This window comes from Mus pahari, chromosome 1, assembly GCF_900095145.1.
Source record: "Mus pahari chromosome 1, PAHARI_EIJ_v1.1, whole genome shotgun sequence".
Taxonomy (NCBI): Eukaryota; Metazoa; Chordata; class Mammalia; order Rodentia; family Muridae; genus Mus; species Mus pahari.
Window position 1 is genome coordinate 134597249 of NC_034590.1, and position 13302 is coordinate 134610550.

Genomic DNA, 13302 nt, shown 5'->3' on the forward strand with positions numbered 1-13302 from the left:
AGGAAGGAAGGAAGGAAGGAAGGAAGGAAGGAAGGAAGGAAGGAAGGAAGAAGGAAGGAAGGAAGAAGGAAGGAGAGTTGAGATGATGTTAAAGCCAGTTCAGCAGTTCAGCGCCCTTGTGGCTCATAACCGTCTATAGCTTCAGATCTAAGTGATCTGACATCCCCTTCTGACCTCCATAGGCTTCAGGCATGCATGGGGTATATACACAAACATTCAGGGAAAACACTCATCACATAAGACAAAATAAATCTTACAAAAACATTTTTAGAGAAAACAGACCTACTGGTGATGTGGCCCTACTGTGTGATGTGGCTATCCCATGTCCAAATCAGTACAGCAGAGAGACGTTTGGGCTTGTGTGTTTATTGCAGCACCATTCACAATACTCAGGATATGGAATCAACTCAGATGTCCATCACCAAATGAACAGTTAAAGAAAATGTACTGTATTTATACAAAATGCAATACTATTCAGCAGGAAAAAAAAAAAAACAAAACCTGGGGAAACATGTCGTTTGCAGCTACAGAGATGAGACTGGAAGACAGTATGCTAAGTTTAAAAAAAAAAAAAAATCTAGCACAGAAAGGCAAATACTACAAGTTCCTCTTAGATTTGGAAACTAAACATTGATATCATGGAAGTAGAGAGATGGGTGGTGTGGGGGAAGGAAGGGGTAGAGTTTAATGTGTGCAGGGGTACAGTCTGGTAAGAGGAGTAATATCTACTGTGCTGTAGCACTATAGGAAAACTAGGGTTTACAACTGACTATATTTTCTAAAACAGATACTAGCGGGAATTGCTTGTTCTCAATACACACACACAAATGTTCTGTCTGAGTGATTCTAATCTTATTCATATATACAGTGTACATGTGTCTAAATGTCACACAATAGCCCATAAACATACACTTACTGCGTCAACTAAAATACAAAAATAGACTTGTAAAAGAGGGGAAATAAGAAATGGTTTAAAGTGCCACCTCCTGTGAACCTTCCCTTTTCCTCCTCCAGGTTAGCACATACGCTTCCTCATATCTCCATTACCTTGACATGAGTTTGCAATCCCTGTTGTTATCTGAAATGATAAATGATTTTCTTTTTATTATTTTATCTTTGTTTTATGTACATTGGGTAATTTGACTACATGTAAATCTGGGTGAGAGGGTCAGATCTCCTGGAACAGGAGTACAGACAGACAGCTGTGAGCTGTCATGTGGGTGCTGGGAATTGAACCCCGGTCCTCTGGTAGAGTAGCTAGTGCTCTTAAGTGTTGCGCCATCTCTCCAGCACTGATAAATGATTTTCTGAATGGAAAATTCTCTGCATGAATCAAGTTAATAGACATTATTTCAAACAGTAATCAATTCACTCCAAGAATGTGGCTTAGACTAAAACCATCAACTTGCAGACTTCAAAGTCAGACCTATGAAGGAAACACAACCCAAAGCTCTCAAGAAATTTATCACTCAGGGATTGTCCCGGGGGGGGGGGGGCAGCAGCATCTCCTGAAAACCTGTTAGAGATGCACAGGCTCGGGGCTGAGATGTACCCCAGTGTGGAGCATTTGCCTAGCCCTGGGTCCAACCTCCTATATCATAAAAAAGAAAGAAAAAAAAAAATGCCAGACCTCAGGCTCCACCGGGAACTCCTGAGCCTGAATGTGGAGGTGAACCGCAAGGGTCTGCAGGGGCATGCTGGGTTAGACACCTGTGCTCAAGCTTGAGAAGTGCTGAAGCAATCCGCTGGTGAACACTGTTTGCACAAATCACTTCAGTTAAGTGTGTGTGCGGTTGATTGGTTGGTGGCTGGTTCATTGATTGATTTTTGAGACAGTGTCTCACCCTGTAGCCCAGGTTAGTCTAGAACTCACAGTAGCATTCCTGTCCCAACCTCTCAAGTGCTGGGGTAATGGAGTGAGCCACCATGTCCACCTGTTTGCCTAAGATTCTCTCCTCTCTCTCTCCTCTCTCTCTCTCTCTCTCTCTCTCTCTCTCTCTCTCTCTCTCTCTCTCTCTCCTCTTTCCTCTATATCTGACTCTCTCTGTGTATGTATATGTATATGCCCATGTGTATGTATAGAGCTGTACATACATATGTGTATATGGCCATGTATGTGTATATAACTGTGTATACATATGTGTATATGTATTCACGTGTAACACCAGGTGTCACCCTCTATTCCTCTCTATCTTATTTTGAGACAGTGTAACACTGAACCTGGAGCACATCAATTCAGCTAGACCGGGGGGGGGGGCAGCAAACCCCAGGGGTCCTTCTGTCTCTGTCACCCCTGTTCCAGGTCTCTGTCACCCCTGTCCCAGCACTGGATTAAAGGCACAAAACACTCATGCCCAGCTTTTATGTCCCTTTGGGGGACTGAGCTAAGGTCCCTTGCTTACTTAGCAAGCGCTTTACATCCTCCCACCCCACCCCACCCCCAGTGCTGTTTGCTGCTTCACTCTTAGTATCGATCTGCAGAGTCCAGAAGAAAAAGTCCTGGGGTAGTCACGCAGGAAAAGAGGCATCTGTGTCGGCAGATTCCTGTCCCTGATGCACACTGGGAACATCTGGGGGCTTCAGAGACGCCTGGCAATGTGATGGAATTGGTGTGGGGCTGTCACACCCCTAGTGTAAAGATGTCCAGATAATGCTGACAAGTGGCCCCATTGGGGGGGGGGGGTTTCGCATACATTCATAGTGTGGTCAGCAAGAAGTGGACCCTCATATTGATTCTAACCTTCCCCGGTGAGGAGCCTGTGGGGATGGTCAGAATTCACAATGGCTGGCTCTGGCTAGAATGTCACTGCACCATAATAAATGCTTCTGTGCATTCTGTTAGGAGATGTGTGCCCTTTCCCTGACACTCTAGCCAACCTGGACTTGAGTGTCTTCATCTGCCCAGTGCAGATAGCAAAAGCCAATGTCTAGGACCATTTGGGACATTCCTTAGCACAACACATGGAAATTCCTAAGAGTTTGCCAAAACATATGTTCACTTTTCAAATTCTCTTAGCCAAACGAGAGTGCTTTCTGTTTTCCCTTCTCCCCTGCTAGTAGGATATTCAGTAGAGTAAAAATGGACCGGTGTGCAGTGATGTCTCTCCCTCCATACACCAAGGGTGTCGATGAAATATGGGGGTGGGGGGGNGGGGGGGAACCTGTTGGCATGTGAACTCACGTATATGATTCCATTTCAGTCTTAGGACATCTCTGTTGAATAAAATGGGATAATTTTTATTGTTCACATTTCCTAGCTGGCAGAACAGTGGCTTATTGAAGGCCTGTCTCACCCAGCCACAAGATGGGCATCAGAGGATGCAAGATATTCCCACTACCTTCTAGGCAGTACCTGTTCTCAGCCACACAGGCAGCTGAGGGTCTGCATGTATGGACAGCACGTCTATCACAGCAGAACCTTCTGTAGGGACAGAAATGTTATATGTGCTTCTAGTCACACGTTGCTATAGGGTATTGAAGTGTAATCAATGTCGGGCATAGTGACACTCACCTGCTATCCCAACATCAGGGAAGCCAAGCCAGGAATGCGTACCCCATCCTGTCTTTAAAATAAACAGTAGATAGATAGATAGATAGATAGATAGATAGATAGATAGATAGATAGATAGATAGATAGATAGATCTACAGTGCACAGGAAAACAGACCGTGGCAAAGAAGGGTCCCCCTGCGCGCGCGCGCGCGCGCTCGCGCGCACACACACACACACACACACACACACACACACGCGCGCGCACACACACACACAAATGTCATTAATGGAATGGAGTCACACGGCTCCTTAGTTTGGTTGTGGAGAGGAGGAATCGATGAAGTGATCGGAAGGGTCTTCGCGGCATAACTAACTACTGTGTTTCCCTTGTCTTTTTTTTTTTTTTTTTTTTTCGTCCCACTTTGTACAGGTGCCAATGCATCCGCCCCAGACCAACTGAGCTTAGCTTTAGCCTGGAACAGAGTTGACATCGCTCGCAGCCAGATCTTTATTTACGGGCAGCAGTGGCCGGTAGAGTATACGTCGTTACCCTTGAAAAGCCACCACGCGCTTGACAAGGGTTTTTACGGAACCTTTGAAAGTGGCTCAGAAATTTGGGCGGGGTTGGGGCGGGGATGGAGGAATCTACCTTTGCATAGCACACAGCATGTGGCTGGGCAGCAGTCTCCTGTTTGGGAGCATGCTGCCACCTAGTGGACGATGTTACTAAGTGCACCACCAAAGGTTCCCTGGCTCTTAGCAATTTTTGGACACATAGCCAAAGAGAGAGAGAGAGAGAGAGAGAGAGAGAGAGAGAGAGAGAGAGAGAGAGAGAGAGGATTCGCATGTCTTTTAGGCGAGCAGAAGGCAGAAGCTGCTGCCACCAAATGGCGGCACGTTCCTGCTGGACCTCCGTGTACAGGTACCATCTGGTCCTGGTGGTTGAGCGCAGGTCTGACCTATCCCAGCACAAGTGAACCAAAGCTTTATATAACTGCCCGTGGCTTTTTTTTTTTTCCCCTGTCATTTGGCTGTCAAAAAATTATAACTTGGGAAATTGGCCACTGGGTGATGTGCGCACGCATCCACGGGTAAGCCCAACAGGAGCTTGGAAGTGAGACTCTGAACCCTCCCTCCCCAGGAGCTCTGGCCGCCACTGAGCACCTGTCCTTATAGAGTTCAAGGATGTCTAATCCGGGGGGGGCATATTTGTCAAGGAATCTGGACGTTGAAAAAAAGTGAGAGAACGTGATAAGAATACAAATCACAGCCAGTGCAGTGCTCCAACCCAGAAAATATGTTGTTCTTCAGTCATGTGACACCAGTTTGCCTCCGGAGTGTCCATTACTACACACCTACACACCTACCTGTCCAGGCCTGTTTGGCCCTCCGCTATTTTTTTCTGGGTTCCTATCTTCCAATCAGCTGGGGGGGGGGGCTCTCATTCAGAGCCTAAGAAAGAAGGAAAGAAAGGCAAGAAAGTGTCTAGCATCACCTGTGCAGGCACTGCAGAAAGTTAGCCGGAGAATCGATCAGGAGGAAGACCTAGGGTCCTGAGGCTCCAGAAGAGGAAAGAGATTTAGGAGAGAAAGTAACTTCTAGATCTGGAGTCCTTGACTTCTGTTTCCCAAGACCTGTGCCTCCAGGACCAGGGGTGACGCCCGGCATCGGAGTACTGGGTCTGTCTGGTATATCTAGAGACTTGCAGGTGTCACCAATCTGTTTCAAGCCTTCTGGGTGAACACCGAGGAACTGCACTTCTCTGATGTGGGCAGGCTAAGTGAATGTCTTGAATTACAGGTAGGGTCCCTGGAGCAAGCCATGCTGGATGCCCTAGTCCTGGACAGAGTGGATTTTGTGAAATTACTCATAGAAAATGGAGTAAGCATGCACCGTTTTCTCACCATCTCCAGACTAGAGGAACTGTACAATACGGTAGGGCCAAGCTAAGATGCCTTTCAATTTCTCTTTCTCTTCTGTTTGTTTCCCTCCTCCTGCCTGCCCCACACCCCCATGCCTGTGATTCTCTTCCTGTCTCTCCTGTGATGCATGCTCCATTCCTCACGTGCACTCCTTTACGCCTGGATAGACGACAGACACCAAGTCACCAAGAACTCACTTGTTCTAACTGCTCAGTTGTCAGTATCTTAGGCAAAAGGTGTTGAGATTACCATAGGGCGTTGTTCTCAGATGCTAACTCAAAACCACAAGCAGGTCTCTGTCATTCGGAGCACACGCGTTCTGTGAGCCCAGGGAGCTGATGAAGACAAACAGTGCAAGGAGGGTTGGTTTAGCACCAACCGTCAAGTGACGCTTATTAAGTAGCCTGTATCTCTGTGTCTTCCTCAGAGCTACTAAGTGCACACACACACACACACACACACACACACACACACACACACACACCCTGCACCCCCACACCATGATAGGAAGTATAAAATAACCTGGAGTCTTCCAAAAACACTTTGTGGTAGTGGCTGTTCTTTGCAGTGGCATTCACTAAAAAAGCCAAGTGCATTTAAAGAACTGATGCTGGGTTTTTTGTTTGTTTGTTTGTTTGTTTGTTTGTTACCATTTCACAGTTGATAAAACTGGCGTGGTCTTAGTCTATTTGTGCAGCTACAACAGAATACCTGAGGCTGGGTAATTTATAAAGAACACACATTCCTTTCTCACAGTTCTGGAGGCTGGAAGTCCAAGATCACTACGTAGGGAGAGTCACTTTGTCTTTCCAGAATGTATCCACCGAGAGGGACAAACACTGTCCTCTTAGGACAGAAAGGTTGGAAGTACAGAAATGTGAACCTTCTTCTGTCTAGCCCTCAATTCCACTTACAAAGAAGGTACCCTTGTTTGTTTGTTTTTTGTTTTTTCGAGACAGGGTTTCTCTTTGTAGTCCTGGCTGTCCTAGAACTCACTCTGTAGACCAGGCTGGCCTCAAACTCAGAAATCGCCTGCCTCTGCCTCCCAAGTGCTAGGATTAATGGCGTGTGCCACCGTGCCCAGCCCGAAGGTACCCTTGTAACCAAGTCACCTAACAGCCTCATCTCCCCCACTGCTGTACTCATAGGAAATGCAACATGAATTTTGTAGTCACAAATGTGTAAAGCATACTCAGAGACTAAGAAGTAGTTGATTAAAGGTCCTACATCTCTGAATAACATCAACGACAGAAAGAACTCAGAAACAAACTTAAGCCTCTTTTCGGAGGTTCCTTTTGATTCACTGGCCACATTGTCTGTCCCAGAACCCTGAGTGTGATGGAATAGAGCTATGGACTGGCCCCAACTAAAGGCAGATGGGAGGTAATAGCAGCTAGCTTCATCTTAACGCCACTGCAGGAAGTAAGTCGGCTGGCAGAATAGATCCAGATTTCTGCTTCCCCTGCAAGCTTGTCTTGCCTCAACACACTGAGATTTACAGTAATGAATAATGGGCATCATGACTTAGGAATCAGTTAGGGAATTATGGAGGTGCAAAGGGCCATTCCAAAGCCTGGAAAAGAAGGAAAGAAAGAAGCCTGTTCCCAGACCTCAAGCCAAGGTCTCATCACTCTCATCAACAGGTGATAGTCACCTGCAGGGCTCCCATCAACAGGTGGTGGTCACCTGCAGTGCTCCCATCAACAGGTGGTGGTCACCTGCAGTGTTCCCATCAACAGGTGGTGGTCACCTTCAGAGCTCCCATCAACAGGTGGTGGTCACCTTCAGGGCTCCCATCAACAGGTGGTGGTCACCTGCAGGGCTCCCATCAATAGGTGGTGGTCACCTTCAGGGCTCCCATCAACAAACAGGTGGTGGCCACCTGCAGGGCTCCCATCAACAGGTGATAGTCACCTGCAATGCTCCCATCAACAGGTGGTGGTCACCTGCAGGACTCCCATCAACAAACAGGTGGTGGCCACCTGCAGGGCTCCCATCAACAAGTGATAGTCACCTGCAGTGCTCCCATCAACAGGTGGTGGTCACCTGCAGGGCTCCCATCAACAGTTGGTGGTCACCTGCAGTGCTCCCATCAACAGGTGGTGGTCACCTGCAGGGCTCCCATCAACAAACATGTGGTGGCCACCTGCAGGGCTCCCATCAACAGGTGATAGTCACCTGCGGTGCTCCCATCAACAGGTGGGGGTCACCTGTAGTGCAGTGTTGAGAAGAATATGAGACAGTAAATGCCAACAGTAATAATGATGATATCTAGCACACATTGAATGCTAAGCACTATTTTAACAGCTTTAAGAGGAATTATTGCATTATTGAACTCTCAAATAGACCTAGCAGATGAAGCAATATTATTATCCACATTCTAGAGAGGAGAAAATCAAGTCAAAGTAAGCTCTGTGATGACTATACCCAAGTTTGGGGCCAGGAGCCTCAGCCCCAGAGCATTACCACTGTTTTAGATCCTCCAATCAGGTTGCCAGATTTAGTCAATAGCTACAGGACACCAGCAAAATTTGGGGTTCAGATAAACAGTGATTGTTACCATAGAAATGGTTATCCTTCATATCTTTGCAGGATGCATTACCACAGGGGGGAAAAGACTTCAGATGTTCAAATTCATCATCTAAGTGACATTGATATTCACAAAACCAGCACATGTTGTCCTATTTTTTTTAAAAGTAACCTCTTCCAAGGAGCTAAATAATGAAGCAGCTAAACCAGGGACTTGGCACTCACACATACAATGCCGTATGTAAGATAAACACCATATAAATAGTTACTAGGCTGTATCTTCTAAGAAATAATGATAAGAAAAGTACCTGCACATATTCAATACAGACACAATCCTACACATAAACCAAACACATTTAATCCAGTTGGTGGACTCCACGGATGCAGACATTGGAAGTACAGAGGGATGACTATATATTCCCAACATTGCATGGGTTATCATTGCCCATGTGACATTCAAATTCCATTGGGTATTCTGTACTTCACATCCCTACACCTGAAAGACTAGGGAATAACAAGTCATTTCATTTATTTGTAGGCGTTTACTTTATTTACACGCAAACCTTTCCCTGACTTCTTTTTCCACAACCAGCTTATGAGCTTTCCTCAAGTTCTATGCCAGGGAACTGTCACAGAAATATAAAGCCAACCCACCATTTCTGCACAGTCTGGGAGCTATGGATAACTCTCCTCTATATTTAATGTCTGAAACAACCAAAGGAATGCAATATTCTATGGCATACTAAAATTTATGAAATCTGGCTGGGTATAGTGGCAGCTGCATGTAATCCCAGAATTTAGAAGGTGGGAGAGTTATGATTTCTGAGGCCAGCTGGGGTTACACAGTAAAACCCTCTCCTAAAAATATTATATGGAATTTAATTTCTGTTACTGTGAATAAAGTTTTATTGAAACATAGCCAAGATCACTTGTTTATGTCTATAGATTCCTTCATACAATAATAACCACCAAACAGATTGGATAAAGACTGCATGGTCCACGGGCGTTCACTATTTCATTTCTGGCCTTTTGCAGAAAAAGCTGGCCAATGCTTTTTTGAGACAAGTTTGCAATGACAACTTGGAAAACGACACGAAAGAAAATTAAGTTTCTAGAACAGTGAGTCAAAGCCCCTCTGCTTTCTTCTGCAGTAAAATTAGTTCTTTCCACACCAGTTGGCCTAGATATCAACTAGGTGACAATCAGCCTTACTAAGTTTGAACCTAGACCTTCAGACATATCTTCTCGGAGAACTTGTGATCCAAAGTTCAATCACTCCTGGTTTCGAAGTAACATATGCAACTGAGCACGTAGAACAAGGTCCAGCAGACAGAGCTACCCTCCACCGGTCAGAACCCTTCCTTCCAGCATCCTCTTGCCTCATCACCTGGCTCCCCTGACTAGCAAAACTGTTTGATTGTTCTTTATCGTTTTCAGAGACATGGGCCCTCAAATACATTGTACCACTTGGTCAGGGATGTCAAAAAGGTAAGAATCCTCTAGACCACAGGTCGGAGGCCCTGTCCTGAGTGCTTCCTGTGATAGACTATATCTGTTCTGCATGAGCTGCCCTGTCTCCACGTCCCTGCCGGCCCCCTCCATCGCAGAGTGGTGTATGTGCATCTGCTTTGTAGCTTGGACAGCTCTGCTGACAGTGCCGCTCTGGTCCTTCCTCCAGTCGCCATGGTTTTAGATGCTCTCGTTGAATGTAATGCTTTTCTGTAGCAGATTCTAGACTTTCCCCCATGCCAGTGTGGATGTGGATTTATGCCATTACCTGTATCCTTCCAAATGTCCCTTACTGTTGGGGAATCAGTTCCCATAATACCTTACCACAATAAGTACATTCCTGCTGGCTCCTGGCAACATCCTATCTGCCTTCACACACACACATACACACACACACACACACACACACACACATGCACACGCACATATATATATATGCATGTATGTATCTATGTATTGAGAATACCTGAGAAAAGGTGAATCCTCTATACATCCCATTCTCCTAAAACTTAATTTTTCAAAAGTAAATTTTATGCCTACCTATTCATTGGATTCTTTATAAAGCTGGCATATACAAGTGAGTTTTTCAGTTTCGGGAGGAGAACAGAGGGGAAGGAAGTAATGACTGTTTTCAATGATTGGTAACATGCTAACACCACCACTAATCCTTTATCAAGGAAAAACAGCACTGTCTGAGGCTTACCAATGATGAGATATACAGCGTTGTTACACAGGCTTTCTACACACCCAAATTCATTTACTCTTCACAAAACTGTCCAAACTAGAATTACAATTCTTTTATTATTCTTGTACAATATTCCAATTTAAAACTGAACATGGCAAGGTTATATTTGACCTTAACATGGGCTTGCTCCTTGACCGCAAACAGTCTCTTTTAAGGGTAGCTTGGCTTCGGAACCTTTAACTCCAAAGAACAAAACAGAAATTGTAGACCTTCACCACCTCATAGGAGTGCTGCAGCAATACACCAGAACCCAGGGACGTACTTCAAGAAATGGCCTGGATCAGCAGGCCAGTCTTCTGTGGCAGTGGTTCCTAAGAGGGAGGAGCGCAGGGTCAGAAAAGGTAGAATCAGGAGATGGCGCACAGGCTATATCATATGCCAAGCAATTTTATTAAGTACAGCATCTTATATACAGTCTGCAGAGGGGAAAAAATGAGACAGAGTCAGGAGAAAACTGTCCCACAGTCGGACAAAGTCAGCAAGAAGCTAATCAAGCAATGTTACCCAAAGGGAAGGCAGGCTATTTCAAGTGCAGCCTTGGCTGATCACTGAAGGTCTTTGAGGAGGGTTAAGGCGGGGGTTTTCCCAGAATTAGAAACCTCGGTTCTCCCAGGGCCCCGGATCCAGGTTAGTACTGGCCTTGCCTAGCATGTTTCTGGTTTTAGACAAGGAAATAAGTTCCTCCTCTGAATATCAGGGCCTCAGGGAAAGCCCTGCACTAGCTCTCAACTGAGAATCAGAAGTACCCGACAAGGCCATCATCCCAGAGGAAGTCTCACTAGAACTGACCCTTAGTGAACGGTTAGCAACTTTTGATATTTTCTTCAAAATGTCACAGGCTCTAGGAACTGCTTATAACTGGACTATATTGACCTGCTGGACCTTTGTTGAGAATGAATAAAAGATACAAGAACAAAAACAAAATCAGCATTCCCCCTTGCTACCACAGACCTTTCTTCCATCTCCGCACAACCACAATGAAGGAGTGCCTCCATTTGTGGGCAAAGTCTGTAGCTCTTGAAATCCAAGGAAGCAGACCCTGTGCTGGTTGCTTACCCAACTCTCTCAGGGCTTTCCTGAGTGAGAACCCAGCTCTCTAGAGTCCGGCCCATTCCAAGCCACAGTAGCATCTGTGCCTTCAGAAGAAAAATCCATTTCCCTCACGCATTCTCCCTTTTGCTTAATTTGCCTTGGCTTAAATTTTTCTGGGACCCAATCTCAGATGGTTAGGGTCCCACATGTTCAACATATTCTTTGGTAAGCTTTTGACTCTCGTGTCCAATAAATTATCTTGAGCATTTCTAAAATGATAAGTATGATACCGTTTCCTTAGCTCATCCTAGTCTGTGTCCAGCTAGAATGTGGGGCTTTCTGATCATCTGTCTGGGCTTTGAGTCCCCCACGCCAGACAACCTAAGCCTTGAAAAAAGTCCCTTACCCACTTTCCCTGTCCCCTCCCTGCCTGATTTTTCAAGGGGATTTGGGGGTTGTGGTTCTTTGAGTATAGATGACCAAGGTCTCTCGGATTAGTTTCTCCATAGAATTACACTGAGCAAGGCTGCTGTCCTTGAGCTGCCTCTTGCATTTGCTCACATCACAAGTCTTATTTGAAGACAGGCAGTGTATCCTTGGGGTACTTTCTTCCCCTTTTAAAGCTTCTTAGCTGTGAGTATACCTCGAGAACAATGGAGATTAGTAAGAAAGAAAAGGGTGGTGAGAACATTGGGGGGAAGGGCTATTCATGAAGAACAGTCCTTTAAGGGCAGCAGAAATAATAGAGCAAGAAGAAGGTTCTGTGAGGACTGATTAGGAACGGGAAGAAATGACTTTAAAGCTCACCCAGAACAGCCCTGAGCTGGCTTAGAAACAGCCTCACCTTTTTACTCAAGAGGAGGCCACTAGTAAGATGAAGGCAGAGACAAAGTTTTTTTCTGGAAAAAAAAAAAAAAGTAAAAACAGGAAATGAAGACTCATCTCTCTGACAAGGCGAGTGTCTGGCTGGCCCTCAGTAGAAGGGAAGGAGGAAATAGCCTCCCCACCTTCAAAGGAACCAACTGTGTGGACAGTTTATGTCCATGGGTGAGATGAGCTGGAAATGAGGGAAAGGGAGAGAAGTTAAAGTCTGGACACAATTTTTTCCTATGGTCCCATGTGACCATAAGTGTTTCTAATCTAGGCCAAGTAGTCACTCAGGGGATTTGAAATCTAGGTTAAAAATACTAAGAATATTTTAGGACATTTGATTTTCAAAATTAAAGAATTTAATGATCAGTAATAAGTGTCTCTTTCCGCACATATAGATTGTGTATATATGTGTCTAATATATAAACATACATATATATTATTCTGTGAAAGTTCCAACCTGTAGTCATAATATGATATAAATAGTATATGGACACAGACATGCTCATGAGTTAGAAACACAGTTCTGGATCTTAAATATAGTATTTAGTGATGTGTCTTTAAATTAAATGCAAATGATGCTTACAAACCCAAGAATACATTTCACAATTATCAAGCTACCATCAGGCAAACAGAATGCCGTCTCTTCTCTAAGTCCAGCTGCTCTTTGCAACCAACAGCAGGAATGATGAGAGATGTTTCCCAGCTACTCCAAAGATCTCAAATTACTTCATATCTAGAGAACAATCTAGAAGCAATGTGGCAAAGAATCGCTACTCTGCGCCCACCAGAAGTTTGAACTGATATAAGCCAAACCGATTCTATGAAGCAGTTTCGTGCATAAATCCATTGACTCTATTCATGCTTTCCTATTAAACTAGTGGCTCAAGTCTGTCTGCACTTCTGTAAGATATAATCTGCTATTTTAGTAGCTGTCTGCTCAATCTGTGGCTCCGGGTGTTTTAAATAGTAGTTTCTCCTGTTTCAATTAAACATACTAATACTTCAGATTATCTGTGCTATCCTTCACCGCCAGAGAAGGGTGATTTGAATATCATACAAAGGCCATGGTGTAATAAAGGTGATTTAAATTCCCTTTATATAGGAACTAAGACCTAGTTTTGTTGAATACAAGAGAGAGGGATAGAGAAGGGGAAAGAAAGGGAAGAATGAGGGAAGGAAGGAAGGGAGGGAGGGAGGGAGG

At 44.9% G+C, this 13302-nt stretch overlaps 1 protein-coding gene across 21 annotated transcripts in view; it reads left to right on the plus strand.

The window, feature by feature from the left end:
* Nucleotides 1–13302, plus strand: part of Trpm3 (transient receptor potential cation channel subfamily M member 3) — a 508459-nt gene that overhangs the window by 399599 nt on the left and 95558 nt on the right. For all 21 annotated transcript variants that reach the window (XM_029539424.1, XM_029539490.1, XM_021218256.2 and 18 more), the window contains 3 exons: nt 3922–4022; nt 5292–5426; nt 9380–9430. In XM_029539424.1, coding sequence (XP_029395284.1) covers nt 3922–4022; nt 5292–5426; nt 9380–9430 — 287 coding nt within the window. The remainder of the gene's footprint in view (nt 1–3921; nt 4023–5291; nt 5427–9379; nt 9431–13302) is intronic.